The sequence below is a fragment of the Phoca vitulina genome, unplaced genomic scaffold (genome assembly GCF_004348235.1).
Source record: "Phoca vitulina isolate PV1807 unplaced genomic scaffold, GSC_HSeal_1.0 scaffold22, whole genome shotgun sequence".
Taxonomy (NCBI): domain Eukaryota; kingdom Metazoa; phylum Chordata; class Mammalia; order Carnivora; family Phocidae; genus Phoca; species Phoca vitulina.
This window is the reverse complement of record NW_022589725.1, coordinates 13,192,394-13,208,427: the sequence shown is the minus strand read 5'-3', so window position 1 is coordinate 13,208,427 and position 16,034 is coordinate 13,192,394. Positions and strand designations below refer to the sequence as shown.

Below are 16,034 nucleotides of genomic sequence, written 5' to 3'. Positions count from 1 at the left end.
GGGCTGTGCTACTCAATTTGGTAACCATTTACTACATAAAGTTACGGAGCGTTTAAAATAGAACTAGTATGACTAAGAAACTCAATTTTGTCATGTGATTGAACTTTTAATTTTAATGCAGATGAAACATTTTGTCCGTTAAACACAATTTAATTGTTTTGGTAGAATAACATTTCACTTTAAGCACTGACAATTTAGCTCCCACGCTGATTTCTTTCTGAACTAAGTATAAAATACCAGATTTTGAAAAATCAGTAAGGAAAAAAATTAGATGATCTCATTAATAATTTTTTATTATTTGTTGAAATGATAGTATGCTAGATATATTGGATTAAATAGAATATATTATTCAAATTAATTTCACCCAGGAACGCCTGGGTAGCTCAGCTGGTTGAGTGTCTGATTCTTGATTTCAGATCATGTCATGACCTCCGGGTTGTGAGATCGAGCCCCTTGTCGGGCTCCACGCTTATCGGGGAGTCAGCTTGAGATTCTCTTTCTCCCTCTCCCTTTGCCCCTCCCCCCCTCGTGTGCAAGCATGCTGTCTCTCTCTCAAATAAATACATCTTTTAAAAAAATAAATTTCTTTTTGTTCTTCTTTAATGCATGACTAGAAAATTTGAAACTACAAGTGTGACTTATATTTTATGTTCTGTTGGTCTAGAGAACTGGGATTTGACACCCTTAACTGTGACAAGGCCCACCCCCACACCTGGGGGGCCATGCCCTGGGTACAGTTCCAGAAGCCATATCCACCAGTCCAGGTGAAGGCGGCTGGGGTGCAAAGGTTGCAGAATGTCCCCGAACAGTGTGGCCACCGGAGTTAGCTGCCCCAGCAAATCTCAAATCTGCTTCCTACTACCAGCTGGGTGCTCTTGGGGAAGCCCCTTACTTTCACTCATCTGTAGAATAGAGGTCATAGTGACTATCTCATGGTTCCTTAAGTGCCTTGGGGCCTTTGCACTTACTTTTTCTGTGTCCCCTCAGATCTTTGCACTTCTCACCCATCTCTTCCTTAAGATCTTAGTTTAAACATCACCTTCCTGATGAACCCTCATGAAAATAGACACCCCTCACTCATATCTGATAGAGGACAAATCTATCCTATTTCTTTATTCAAGAAAATACATGACATCAATTTAAATGATCTTGGTTATTGGTTATTGATTTTATTTTCTTGCTAATGGTCTGTCTTCCCACTGATTTATGAGATCTGTGAGGGCAGGGATGGGTCAGTCTTGTCACTGTTGAGCCCCCAGCATTTAGAACAGGGTCTGACACAGCATGGACAAAGTTAAGGATGTCTGAGCAAACCCAGCACAGTTTTGGCTTCAGAGAGAAGCTCAGAAAACAATCAAACCCGCCTTTCTTTGTCCCTTACTGCTGTGGGATTTTCCACTTGAGTCTAGAGGTCCTGGTGTAGAAAATGAGTTCATTAGTCCCTCCCTGGCAGGGGAGTCTCCAGGGTTAAATGAGATCCCAGAACACCCTGATGAGCCCTGAAGGTCCTGAGACACAGGTGAGCTGCTCCCTGGGGTTCTGGAACCTGAGAAACAAAGGTAACTCCACCCACGATTCATCCAACCTCTGCCTGGAGGAGTTATTTTTTGACCCTGGTGCATTCAGACATCAAGACCTAAAAGGGATTTCCCAGAAAGGTGCTGGACCCCTAGGGCTGTACAGTGATGCTTCACCAAACAGCAAGTGGCCCCAGGGCCTCCTAGGCTTGGGCTGCAAATCCTGTTATGGGTGCCTTCCCCTCTCTGAGCCTCCATTCTATTTATTGAGCACTTAGGATGTGCCACATAGTTCTAAGTATTTTGTCCCAGCAAACATCTTGTGAAGTGAGACTCCTATAAGCCCATTTTACAGAGGAGGAACTTCAGTCCCAGCAGGGTTTGAAGTAGCTTTCCTGAGGTTGCACAGTGCGCTGTGCAAAGGTGGGGGGTGCACTCTTAGGCTGGTTTAGGCACTGGCTCTTAACCATTAGGCTGCACTGCCTCAGTGAACGCTGTGAAGCCTGCCCGACCTCAGGCATCCCCAGGGGACCACACTAGCTCTTCTGGGTCCGGAGTCAGCTCCTAAGTCTGCAGGCTTTGCAGAGCTCCCAGGCTGCTTTCCCAGCGCTGGGCCTCAGGCTACCCCTTAGTAGGATGGGGCGAGCGGGGCTTTCTGATTGCCGAGGGTCTTCCTAAAGTTAATAAAGCAATGGTGGGAAGGTTCTTTATGAACAGGAAAGCACGCGGAAACCGTCACGGTTTGCTCTTTTTCTCCTCTGCATCCTGAAACGGGAGGATGTTCTCCCCATTTCACACACGGGGAAACTGAGGCTCAGAAAAGTAAAGTGCTCTTTCCAAGGTGATAGGGAGAGCCAGTAGGGGGTGTGTGCGCGGGGCAGGTGGGGGAGGAGGTGGAGCCCAGGCACCCCGGGAGGTCAGGTGAGGCGAGGGGGGCGGGGCGGGGCGCGCCGGGGCGGTGACCCCAGGGGCGGAGCCCGGCGGATGGTGCAATCCCGGGCCCGCGCGCAGGCGGCGGCCGATTAGCGCAGGTTTGCATCACCCGGGCCGGGGCCGGAGCCGGCGCTGGCGCCGGGAGACTCGCAGCGGAAGCGCCGGCGGCTCCACACGTGTCCCGCTGTGGGCTCGGTCACGTCGCAGCGGGCCCCCGGCCACGTGGGAGTAGCCCCGGCGACTCAGGACCCCTGCCGCACGCCCGGGCAAGGTACCCAGCGGGGCCCGAGAGGGGCCGGAGCCGCGAGCGGGCGGGGGTTGGGGGGGGTGGGAGGGTGCGCCCCCGCGAAGGTGGCGGCGGTATCCGGGGGGCGGAGGGAGGCGGGGACAGAGGTGTGGGAGTGTCGCCCCGAGAAGTGAGTGTGGGGTGGGGGGGGCGTGGGGGGGAGGGGCCTGTTGGGGGGGGCGCCGGGGACTCTGTAGGGTCTGTGTCGCTGTAGGGTGAGCCTGGGGGTCCGCGTGAGCCTGCGGGGTTGGGGGGGAATGTGTCTCGGCGGACGCTGCGAGCTGTGGGGAGGGCTGCGTACCTGGTGGCAGGTGTCGGCCGAGCGGGGGACACGGCTGGGGCCGGGCTGGGGTGCCCTGGGGACGGGGGCGGGCGCAGGGCGAGTGGAAGCGAGGATGCAGGGTGCGGGACCCCGGAGCGCACGGAGCGTCGCCGCAGGTGTGCACCTGGCGCTGCGGCTGCGGGTCGCAGCTTGTGCTGTGCGCGTGTGTGTTTTGTGCCTGCGGACCCTGGGGTGTCTCGCAGCCCTGGGGCCCAGCCTCCTTGCCTTGCCTCTCCCCCTCCCGCCGCTCCGTTTCCGCTGAATCCTCTGCCTCGGGACACCCGCCGGCCGCCGCTTCCGCTCCCACCGGAGGAGCCCGGCTGGGGAGGGCTGGGCGAGGCGGCCGAGGGGGATGGGGCTCGTGTCAGACGGTGCCGGTGGCCTTCCTGCTGTGGGTCGTGCAGTGGGGAGCGTGATGGGTGCGAGGGCTCTGTGTGTGCATGCCTGCACACTTGCCCACGGAGGATGAGGTGTGTGTCACTTAATGATGTGCGGGCCCCTCTCTGCCCTCGATGTGGTGTCTCAGCGGGCTGGCTTGGACAAACTGTGGTTTTGAGGGGTGTGTGTACACCTGTCTGCTCTGGGTTCTGTGAGTGTGTGTTTGGTGTGACCCGCCAAGAAATAGATATGAGGGGCTGCCTCCATCCTACAGTGGAGATTCTAGTCCCGCAGTGTGGCCTGCGAAGTCCCTTGCTCCGTTAGCGTAGCCATCTGCCCCATGGAGCTTATCCCAGGCCCTACCAGCCTCTGAGGCATGGATCAGCCAAAGCAGAGCCTGGAGTGCTGCTGTGGCCTTGGAAGAGCCACCCCAGGGATAGTCCCAAGGAGAACACTGAAGCGCCTTCGGCTATGAATGATAGTAGTAGCAATGGACCGTGACCGTTTGCTGACAGCCACCCTGCAACAGGTCGCTCTAAATTTTTTGTGTTTTCATTTCATCATCGTAAAAATTCTATGGGCTTTGCATCCTGCTCCCCCTTTACAGGTGAGGGAACTGAGGCCGGGGAAGACTGCAGGACTTGCCCAGGGCTACCCAGCCAGGAAGGGTGTGAGCCAGGATTAGAACCCAGGAATGTCTGACTACAGCCACCTGCTGTTGCATTCTTACCACCTTGGGATTATGGCCTTTCACTCAATGTGGGGTCTCCCTCCCAAGGCAGTCCATGTACTGTAGTCTGCCGTGTGGCCGTACCATGATGTTTAACCAGCCCCCTGCTGATGGCCATTTGGGGGTGTTTCCCGCCTTTTGCTATTAGATACAAGGCTCTCCTGAACAGCTTTTCCTGTGTTTAATATTTTGGTGAGCATTTTAATGGGAGGATACATTTCCAGAAGTGGGACACCTGGTCAAGGGTAAGTGCATTTGTCAGTTTAATGCACACTGCCAAGTCACCCTCCATAACAGCTAGGGAAGGGGGGGGCCTCCAAGCAGCCTCCCTTCAGTGCTTTCTCCCCTTCTTTGTAGATGCAAGTCACCCCTCTGGCTGCTCCTATGGGTGCCCCGTCCAGGAGGAAGCGGTTGGAGTTGGACAGTGACCTAGACACCGAATGTCCCACCCGGAAACAAGCTCGAAGCGGGCCCCAGCCCCGGCTGCCCCCCTGCCCGCTGCCCCTGATCCCACCCCCTGCTCCAGCCCAGGCCCTCGCTGTGACCACTGCCTCCCGGCTTGGGCCCTATGTCCTCCTGGAGCCCGAGGAAGGTGGCCGAGCCTACCGTGCCCTGCGCTGCCCCATAGGCACGGAGTACACCTGCAAGGTGGGTCCCCTGGGGTCACTCTCCCCCAGCATCACAGGGGCCTGGAAAGGGCCTTGGCTCCAGAGGACTGTCAGGGTGGAGGGGTCCTTAGGGTTACTTTGTTCCTGTGTTTATTGGGGAAGCAGTCAGTGAGCCCCCAGCTCTCTGTCAGGCCCTGGCCTGGGCTGAGGCCAGAGAGGTAAACCCGACATGCCCAGCCCTGGGGGATGCGCAGCTTAGGCCCATAGTATGATACAGGCCATAGGGGTGGAGCTTAGGGGCCGTGGGAGCACAGAGCAGGATCCTCCAGTGTATTCAAGGCGGGTGTCAGAAAAGCTGAGCAGGAGTTAGCCAGGGAGACATGGGAGAATGAAGATCCGGGCAGGGGAGGCCGCCGTGCAGAGGCCTGAGGAGCAAGAGCGTGTGAGGCATCAGAGGGTTCGAAGGACTTCACCACGGCCAGACTGGAGAGGGGCAGGAGGGGAGGGCCGGCGGCCACCGGTTGTGAAAGCATGAGAAAGGAGCTGGCCCTGGGCTGCGGGAGCCACTGAAGGTATTTGCACAAGGGAAGGGTGAGGTGGGGTAGACATCAGAACTCCCGGGACCCTGGAGGTCATTGGGCTTAGCCTGTGACCATTTCACAGATGGAAAGACCGAGGCCAAGAAGGAAGGGCCAAGCACGAAACCTCACTGTATCGGGCCTGGGTCCTAGGGCAAAGTCCAGGGTTCTTGGCAGAAATCAGGAAATGGGCAAGGTGAGGCCCAGGGGACATTGGCAGGTCACATCCTAAAAAGGCAGAGACAAAGAACTATAATAATAGGTATTTACTGTGCACTAGGTACTATGTTGATGGCTTAGTGTGTGTAATCTCTTCCAATCTTCACCCAGTCTATGAGGTAGTTACTATTATTGGCCCATTTTGCAGATAGAGGACACTGAGGCTCATAAAACTGTGGTCACAGAGCCAGGGGGTGTCAGAGGTGAGACTGAGCCCAGGGCTGTGGCCCCATGCTAGGACACGTGTTTCAGACATAGCAGGTCAGTTTGCTTCTGGTGGGTGGGGTAAGAAAGATACAGGAGACCCAGCTACACAGGGGACGGGAGAAGGGGGCCTGCGTCCCCTTGGGAATGCACAGAGAAGCAGGTGGACTTAAGCCTCCACCCGGGAGCATTGGCAACTGGCTCCTACTGGGGGGGGGGGTGCAGTGGGCAGGGGGATAGAGGCAGACCTGTGTCCAGCCACCAGCTTTACCTGGGCTCTGGGCTGCCCACTGCAGGTCCCCAGTGCTCTGCCCCAAGTGCTCTAAGGAATCCCTGAACTCTGGCTCCTTTTTCTGCAACATTACAGGTTTTCTTCTGTTCCTACTGGGGAGGGGAGTCCATGCTGAGTGGCATGACCAAAGCAGGCTCAAACCAGAAGCGCCATGCTTTCTCATAGCCCCAGTTATTCAGAAACATTTGGGGGGGGGGGTCTCCTGGCACGTGCTTATCCTCATGCTAGCATGAGCCGTAGGGCTGACCTGCCGTTTCCACATCGCCTTTTCTGGTCAGTGTGTAGAGGGATCGGCATTCTGTTTGTAGATTATCACCTATTCATTCATTCAACAAACCTTCACTGAGCACCCTATGTGCCATGCACCCTGCTGTGGTTCCAAGATAGAGTTCTGCTCTCATCAAGCTGATGCTCTAGGGAGGACTTGGACAGTAAACAAGGGAATGAGTAAAATATGGCACAAGGGAAGGGTGATCCTGTGCCAGGTGATCATAAGTGCTTTGGAGAGAAGGCTAGGGGCTGGGAGAGAGGGGGACAGGGACCGTGGGGGAGCAGGTGATTTTAGTCCAGGAAGAACTCTCCAAGGAGGCGACATTTGAGCAGTGACGTGTGAGCTGGGGGAGCCAGCCCTGTGGGTATCTAGGGAAGAGCATCCAGGAAGCAGGACAGGCAAGTGCAAATGTACGAAGGCAGGAATGTGCTTGCCCTGACTTAAAAAAAAAAAAAAAAAAAGTAGTCTCTGTTTTTTGGATTCTTTCTTCCATGCCACCCAAGTGTTTGTTTGTTGTTTTAAGACATGCTTACATTTTTTTCATGAATTAAATATGTATATGCTTTATTGGTTTATTTTCTGTGTGGCAGAGCCAACATAACATGGGAAGGGTTGAAGGCAGACAAACTAAGTGGGTCTCCCCGCTCTGCCTCTGATTGGCTGTGTGGCCTCCAACAAGTGCCCTTCCTTCTCTGAACATCAGTCTCACCAGCAGTAAAACAGAACACACCTTTCAGGGCTGTGGCGAGGCTCCCACCTAAAGTCCATAAAGTCCCTAGCACGTTTTCTGACACCCTCGCCCTCTCACCACTGCCCCTCTTCCCTCTCTTACCCTACTCCAGCTGAACTAATCTGGGGCTGGTGTTCTAGAGCAGCTCAAGCTCTTTGTTGCCTCGGGGCCTTTGCACTGCCCATGTCCTCCCCCTGGAAACCTTATCCCATGGGCATCTCTGAATCATTCAGGTCACTTCCCCAGAACCCCTTTCAGACCACACCTTTTCACCTAGGTGCCCCCTTCCAAAATATTCTCTATTCCAGCATCTTTCTTGGTTCCTTTGCAATGCTTATCAGAATTGGGAAATATTTAGTTTTTGGCTGGTTTGGACCGTGGGCATCAGGAGGGCAGGGACCATGGCTGTCAGGCAGGTTGGATCCCTATGGCTGGCACCCGCGGCCCGCCATGCAGTGCCTGCGCCTGGAGTGGGTGGCAAGGGTGGGGGGCAGGGGGCGGGGGGTTGGCAGGCAGTGAATCCTAGGGAATGGGAGCTATGAGCCTGGAGATGCTCTGCATAAGGTGACCTGCGCGCTCTCTGCTCTTCTGGATTTACCCGGCCCTGGGCCCTGGGGGTTACTTTCATTTGGGTTACCTATTATTTCCCAGTTATCTGAAGTTTAAGGCCATATAAGGTGGCAGTTGAGAGCGCAGACGGAGCATGGGTTCAGATCTCAGCCCTGCCACTCGCTGGCTGTGTGGCCTCCCAGCTTTGTGAGGGGGGAGCGGCTTGCGGCTGGAGCGCGGGGCCCGGTGCCTAGCGCACAGTAGTGCCCAAAGGCTTGGCTGGGACTGTTCCCAACCCCCCACCCACCACCCACCACCCACCCCCCGCTCCACCGGGCGGCGCCCGCGCTCATGCCAAGCCCCGCCCCCAGGTGTACCCGGCCCGCGAGGCCCTGGCGGCGCTGGAGCCCTACTCGCGGCTGCCCCCGCAAGGCCACGTGGCACGGCCCGCCGACGTCGTGGCAGGCCCCCGCCACCTGTACACCTTTTTCCCGCGGCCCCACGGGGACATGCACAGCCTGGTGCGCCGCCGCCGCTGCCTCCCGGAGCCCGAAGCCGCCGCGCTCTTCCGCCAGATGGCCGCCGCCGTGGCGCACTGTCACCAGCACGGGCTGGTCCTGCGCGATCTCAAGCTGCGGCGCTTTGTCTTCACCGACCGCGAGAGGTGAGTGTGGCCAGAGACCCTCCTCGCAGACATACCTAAGAGATGGGCCCTGATGGGGAAACTGAGGCCCACCAAGGCAAAGTAACTTACACAAAGAAATGGAGAAGCCCGGACTGGCTCCTCTGCCTGGTTCCCGGGAAAAGGTTGACTCGGGGCTAATGAAAGCCCCTGGGCTGGAGCCTTGTCTCTGTGACAGTCCTGACAGTGACGAAGAGCTTGGCTGCGCTCTCTGACTCGGCCCAGATGCTTACAAAGATGAGGTAGGCACTCTTCTTGTTCCCATAGGCCAGGTGAGGAAACCGGCCCAGAGAAGTCAAGTAACCCCCAAGATGCCACAGCTAAATAAATAGTAGAGCTGGAAGCGAACCCAGATGTGACTCCAGAGAGGTCCTCATCCACCCTGAGCTTGAGAGGGGGGAGGCCTGGCTGGGCTTACCTGCTGACTCAGGGTGACTCAAGGTCTCTGGACCTCAGTTTCCCCATTGGTAGGAGAAAAGTGGACTGTTAAGATGTTTCCAGGATGTCAGGGCCACAGACAACAAGCCACAATGGGCCCTGAGGCTCCTCAATGGGAACGCTTTCTGTGAAACAGAATCGGTGATGTTGGAGGGAGGGAGCGGAGAGGGGAGCCGGCATTCTCTCCCCTCCCCCAGACTGGGGGGGGGGGGGGGGGGGGGGGGGGGGGGAGCAGGAGGGGGGTGTGTCCGGGAGCAGGCAAGCCAGTCAGGTCCACATGAACAGCCATCAGGAACATGGATTACATTGCAAGATTTTTTGTGGGGTTCGAGGGCATGAGTGTAAATACTGTTTCTCCTCAAATTTGCCCAGGGATTTTCACAGGGCATCCACCTTCCTTGTAGCAGTTACTGTTGTGATGCTTGCCTAACGGTGATTTTCTATTTCCTTCTCTCCTTCTACATTTTATACTAAAATGAACATGCCTTTAGTAAAAAGTAGAATATAAATTTTATAATGATTTTTTAAGCTAATACACAGCTTCAAATAATTGTGAACTTAGGATGAGTTACATCACCCACAGACCTCCCAGGGTGAGAAAGTACTTCGTGTCTTTTTAGGGCAATAGCTTGAGAAGCACTGTTGGTAGGAGAGGGCTGGTGGAGACAGACCTGGCTTCGAATCTCGGTTTTACTTTTTACCTGCTCTTTGGCTTTGACAGTGGCTTTACCTGCCTGGGCCTTGATTTTTTTCAAATGCCAGCAGGTGCCCCGGAAGTGGTGTCATAGAATAATTTTAATAGCAGTGGTAATAAAAAAAAAAAATGGCATTGGTAACAGAAAGGTTATTATTAAAGTAACCTGGAGTGCTCTGTGGGAATTGTTTAAAGCGGAAGTTGCAAATGGTGGGCCTCACACACATTTTTTTTTTTTTGGTCCCATGTACATGTTCATTTGTTTTTTTGTTTTTAACAGTTTATTTATTTATTTGACAGAGAGAGACACAGCGAGAGAGGGAACACAAGCAGGGAGAGTGGGAGAGGGAGAAGCAGGCTCCCCGCGGAGCAGGGAGCCCGATGCGGGGCTCGATCCCAGGACCCTGGGACCATGACCTGAGCCGAAGGCAGACGCTTAACGACTGAACCACCCAGGCGCCCCGTGTTCGTTTGTTTTTAATTGAAACTGGCTGCCAACATTTCAAAAACTGGGATTTTTCATTAACATATGGTTTCTGGCTTCTCTTGGGGAAAAATGGGAATGTGGGGCCACTTGGGAACGGTGAGGGGTTCATAGCAGTGGCTCTGGGTGGGTGAGAGCTGGGGTTCACATCCCAGCCCTGTGCCCTGTGGCTATAAAATGATGGCTTCCTCACAGGTTGTGCGAGGACGAGATGAGATACAGCAGATAAAGAGCTTAGCTCTGGGTCAGGTGCCCCATGGACACTCCAGAACATTGACTGTAATGTTGTTAGCGGTGCCCTTTTTAGGCAGTGTTTGTGCTGAGGTGTTTGGCATGGTCCCCACTTCCTATTTCTCTCACTTTATTACCTGCCTGGACCCTAAGTTTGCCTCTGGTTTAGGAGAGGCTTAGTGCGGGGCGCCTGGGTGGCTCAGTCGTTAAGCGTCTGCCTTCGGCTCAGGTCATGGTCCCAGCGTCCTGGGATCGAGTCCCACATCGGGCTCCCTGCTCTGCGGGAAGCCCGCTTCTCCCTCTCCCACTCCCCCTGCTTGTGTTCCTGCTCTCGCTATGTCTCTCTCTGTCAAGAAAATAAATAAAATCTTAAAAAAAAAAAAAATAATAAAATAAAATCTTAAAAAAAAAAAAAAAAGAGAGAGAGGCTTAGTGCCCTCGGCCCCCTCAGCCCCTCCTTGAGGGACTCTTGGGAAATGTGCTCCTCTCAGAGTCCTAGTTCAAACCCAGTTGTTCTGTGGCCTTGAGAAATGACTTAACGTCTCTGAGCCTGGGCCTCCTCGTGTGTAAAATGTGATCCACCAACCAGTCTCACAGGACTGGCTCAATTCTGCCAGATGCCAGCAGTCGCTCATGACATGGGTGCCATTAAGGGTGAGAGCAGAGGGTGCATGGGGTCCCCACGGGAGCTGACCCCTCTGTCTGTCTCCCTGCCACAGGACAAAGCTGGTGCTGGAGAACCTGGAGGATGCCTGTGTGCTGACCGGGCCGGACGACTCCCTGTGGGACAAACACGCGTGCCCAGCCTATGTGGGACCAGAGATCCTCAGCTCCAGGGCCTCCTACTCGGGCAAGGCAGCCGATGTGTGGAGCCTGGGCGTGGCGCTCTTCACCATGCTGGCGGGCCGCTACCCCTTCCAAGACTCAGAGCCTGCCCTGCTCTTTGGCAAGATCCGCCGCGGTGCCTTTGCCCTGCCTGAGGGCCTCTCGGCTCCCGCCCGCTGCCTGGTCCGCTGCCTCCTTCGACGGGAGCCAGCTGAGCGGCTCACAGCCGCGGGCATCCTGCTGCACCCCTGGCTGCGGGACAACCCGATCCCCTCAGCTCCATCCCGAGCCCACCTCTGGGCGGCTGACCAGGTGGTCCCCGAAGGGCCGCGGTTGGAGGAAGCTGAGGAAGAGGAGGGGGAAGCAGAAGCGGGTCTGTATGGCTAGGTAGCCCTAGACTCTCGGCTGCAAACAGTGGACTGAGTTTGGGGTATCTCCAAGCTCTCTCCGGCCTTTTTTGCACTGAGCCGAACCTTAGTGCCTTCTAGAAGGGAGAAAGGAAGAGGCATGTATGGAGTGGGCCGTATGCACACCTGTGTGGTTCCTCATACCTGTGCACACAGGCCTGTGCACTTAACACATCCTTCTTGGGAGTTCACCGTGTGCCAAGCCCTGTTCTAGGCGCCGGGAACACAGCAGTGAACAGAAGACAAATCTCCCGCTCTCAGAGCTCACCACACTTTTCCATGCCTGCAGGTGTGTCCGCACGGGGCCCTCCCAGTACAGGTGTCAGCATCCACTCGTGCTGGTGCCCAGGCACTTGTGACCCTGGACAGTCCCTCTCACAAATCCCTGTGCCAAAGCCTCCAGGCCTCCCCCTCACAACTCAGGACCCCAGAGCCCAGGCTGTGCTGGGAACTGTGCTCCCAGCAGCTCTGTCTTCTCCATCCAGGCCTGAGCCAAGGATTCGGGCTGGAGGCTTGCCAGTTCAAACCATGAGGCTGATCCTCATCTAACTCAAGGACAGTTTGGAATGAGGGTCCACGGCTGTCCACCGCTGGCCTGAGCACCAGAGTTGAGGTTGGAGGAGGCGGGCTCTTCCTCCTGGCCTCCTGGAAAGTCTCAAGCCCTATTCTGGGTTTTGGATCAACACTATGGGTTTTGGATGCCATAAGAGTGTATTTTTACCTTTTGCCTAATAAAGGAGTTATGAGATATTTTAATGTCTCCCGGACATTTGTTCTATCCTCTCCTCCTCATCTCAGCAGTTCTCCTTGTCCCATGGCGAGGCCAGAGGCTTGTGGTTTGTGAGAACAGATTCCCTGCAGCCCAGCGGGTCTTGCGCGCGCCATCTGCCCCTTCGGGAGGCACGGGTGTCTCTGGTAGGGTACTTTTTGGCTGCAAGTAACTGAAACCCTGGGCCAAAGTGGCTTTCAAAAGAAGGAAATTTCACACAAAGCCAAGAAGTCAAGAGGTGGGACGGGCTTCTGGGCTGGTTGGTTCAGCCCTCAGAGCCGTCAGCAGGACTGGCTCCCCGGGCTCATTCTCTCTCTGCTCTGTTGTCCCTAGTGACGACTGACACAATGGCCACAGAGGTCCCAGGTGTCAACAGAAGAGAGATCCGTGACCAGAGGAAGCAGGAGGGTGGTACTGTAGCACGAGGACTCAGTCCTCTGGAGTCAGGCTGCCGGGAACGATGTCTTGGCTCCCACACTCACTAGCTGACCCTCAAGTGTCTTAACTACTCAGCTTACTCATCCGTACAATGAGCGAACAGTGCCCAACTCACGAGAGTTGAATGAGTTATTTCCTGTAAAGCACTTAAACCCTCAATAAGCGTCAGCTGTTGCTTTTATCCCCAGAGCTCTTTCTTGGGGTGGGGAAAGCTTTCCCAGAAGCCCTCCTCGCTGACTTTCCCACAGATTTCATTGGCCAGGGCTGGGTCACATGTCCTCTCCTGACCAATCACCAGCAGGGCAATGCGGGTGCACTAATTAACCAGGCCAATCCTCCTGCGGCGGGGGGGGGGGGGGGGGGGGGGGGGGGCAGCCTCCCTGAGGTTCATGCTCCATGTGGGAGGGGTTGTCACCTGAGCAAAGTCAAATTCTGGGAGGAGGTAGTGGGAGAAAGCACGAGAACTGAGGGGTCCTAGTCAAAGTTATGGCTGGCTGCAGACAGGTGAGGGCGACCGTTCTAGATCATCCAGCCACCAGTCTGCAAATGCACCGATCAGTCAGGCTGGCCGAGACCAGAAGCCTTGCCTCAGAATCATGAGCTAAATAAAGGGATCTTTGTTTTAAGCCACTGAGTTTTGGGGTGTTTTGTTGCACAGCAAAAGCTAACTGATAGGGACAAGTCAGCCTCCTCTCTCTGTACCCAGGATGGCCGGGGACAGGGCCCCAAGCTTTCTTCTTCCCCCGCTGGCTTCCAACAGACAGTTGGGACAATTTGTGTGGACAAATTAACAGCCCCAGTTCCCTCACAAGCTGAGTGTTCTCGCCGGTACCAGTGGAGTGAGGGGGAGGGACACAAACTCTAAAATGGGGGTGCCAAGTGGCAGGTACTGTGCCAACCTTTTATCTACATTACACAGAGGGACTCGTTTAATTCTGACGGCAACCCTAGAAGGTAAATACGCTTGTCATTTTATAGGTAAAAAAAAGTGGTTTAGAGAGCAGAAGACTCGGCCCACACCACACAACAGAGAAATTCACCCGGTTTCCTGGTTTTGCCTTGAAGCAGGAACTTTTTTTTTTTTTTTTTAAGATTTTATGTATTTATTTGAGAGAGAGAGAGAGAGAGCATGAGCGGAGGGGCAGAGGGAGAGGGAGAAGCAGGCTCCCCATTGAGCAGGGAGCCCGATGCGGGGCTCGATCCCAGGACCCCGAGATCATGACCTGAGCTGAAGGCAGCGGCTTAACGACTGAGCCACCCAGGCGCCCCCCGAAGCAGGAACTTTTGACAAGGCGGCTCAGAGGCAGCTGCATGAAAACCGGCACAGAAAAATGCAGAATCGACTCTCACCAAGTAATGCATGTGGCCAAACCCCTGACGCAATCAGTGGGGACTTTCATGTTCTACTTATATTCATATAATGATCATTGTAAAACTTTTACAATATCAAATGTAATACATATATATTACTACAAGTGAGAGGACTATAGGAAATTTAATTGGGGTTTTTCTCTATAACTGGGAGCTAAACACAAAAGATAATATTGTGGTCTGCCCCATTATTTATTCACTTTAGGAATTCAACCGCTATTTTGAATGACGGCTACAGGCAGGCATAGTGCCAGATGGACACAAACGTGGTCCCTCCGCTCAGGGACTCAGTCTAAGAGAGAAGCCAGATTTAAACAGGTAACCACACAAATTAAGAAGTTAATTACCACGGCGCCTGGGTGGCTCAGTTGGTTAAGGGGCTGCTTTCTGCTCATGTCATGATCTCAGGGTCCTGGGATCCAGCCCCACGTGGTCGGGGGGTGGGGGGGTCTGCTCGGCAGGGGTCTGCTTCTCCCTCTCTCTCTGTCCCCCCACTCATGCTCGCTCTCTCTCTCTTTCTCTCAAATAAATAAAATCTTAAAGAAAGAAAGAAAGAGAGAAAGAAACTAATTACCTCTGTGTTAAGTAAGTTCTTTGTGGCTAAGGTGAGCGTCACCACATATTCCAGGTGCTCCCCTACCTGCCTGCCCCCCCTTACACTCACGTGATTAATTCTGACCAATGGTGTGTGTGTAGAAGTGCCCTCTGTGGGAGATGCCTTCTGGGCTGAGGCCACTGAGAGCTGGTGGACCTCCACCCTCTCATTCCTAACACAGCCACCTTGAGGCCACAGTTCCCTTAGCTACGAGACGGAGGAGGACCACCAGATCCACACTGGGTTTTAGTGAGCAAGACATGAAGTTGCCTGGGTGAGGTCTTTGTGATTCGGGGTTTGTCTGTTGGGCAGTTAGGGTTAATGACCATGATTAAGTATAATTTGCCCCAAAGGAGGGGAGAAAATTTCTCTCCCCCAGTAACTAGGCTTTGCTGCATTACAAACACCAAAACTTAGCCGTCCCTGCTTCTCTGGGTCAGCAGTTTGGGCCCGCTAGAAGGGCACGCAGGCTCACCCCTGGCTGTGTGTCGTCCGTCAGTCTGTCAGTCAGCAGGCTTTAAGGAGGCTGGGCTGGGTGGCTCACCTCTGTTCCACAAGGTCTCAGCCTCCAACAGGCTTAGCCCGGGCCCCCTCATGTGGTGGTCTTGGGTTTCAAAAAAGCAATAAGAGAGGACGGACGCCAATGTGCACGCTATGCTAGTGTCACATCAGCAAATGTCCCATTGGCCAAAGCATGTCACACAGTCAGATTCGGGAGGTGGGAAAAAAGATCCTCCCTCTTGATGGGAGGAGCTGAAAATAATTTATGGCTTTTTATTTACTTATTTATTTTATTTTATTTTTTAAAGATTTTATTTATTTATTTGACAGAGAGAGACACAGTGAGAGAGGGAACACAAGCAGGGGGAGTGGGAGAGGGAGAAGCAGACTTCCCGCAGAGCAGGGAGCCCGATGTGGGGCTCGATCCCAGGACCCTGGGATCATGACCTGAGCTGAAGGCAGACGCTTAACGACTGAGCCACCCAGGCGCCCCTTACTTATTTATTTTAATAGACAGCACGAGATATACTTGATCAAATAAGTTGACCACTCTGTACCCAAAACTGACCCTGTGGGCTGTGTGTCCCTGGACAAATTGCTTGGTGTCTCTGGGCCCCAGCCTGTTCCGCTCCTCTCTGTGTGGCTAAGGCCCACCCCACCTTTGAGGCTGGACCTGGAGACTCTGTAAGACCGGGCCAGCCCTCCCCTGCACCTCTGCAGCCGGAAGAACAGAGTCTAGATGTGGTTGGTCAGTCCCCTGGGATGCTTGTTTACAAGGCCGATCCCTGACCTCTCCTGACCTGTGAGTCAGACTGCGTGGGGTTGTGCATCTTCACAAGCCCCTGGGTGATGTTACTGAGCATCCATTTGGAGAACCTCTGTATTTGGAGAAATTCTGACTCCTTGGGGAACTCAAGCTCATTTCAGCTCTTCTCTGAGCTTGTTAGACCCCAGCCCAGGGATAAAATGGGTATATAAGTTC

The 16,034-nt window shown here is 54.3% G+C and overlaps 1 protein-coding gene across 1 annotated transcript; it reads left to right on the top strand.

Moving 5' to 3' along the window:
• Positions 1-2,669: 2,669 nt before the first annotated feature.
• TRIB3 (tribbles pseudokinase 3) lies at positions 2,670-12,120 on the top strand. Its single transcript, XM_032419909.1, has 4 exons — positions 2,670-2,721; positions 4,524-4,814; positions 7,989-8,281; positions 10,866-12,120. Exons 2-4 carry the CDS (start codon positions 4,524-4,526, stop codon positions 11,356-11,358), a joined length of 1,077 nt encoding a protein of 358 aa, XP_032275800.1. The 5' UTR covers positions 2,670-2,721; the 3' UTR covers positions 11,359-12,120.
• Positions 12,121-16,034: the final 3,914 nt, after the last annotated feature.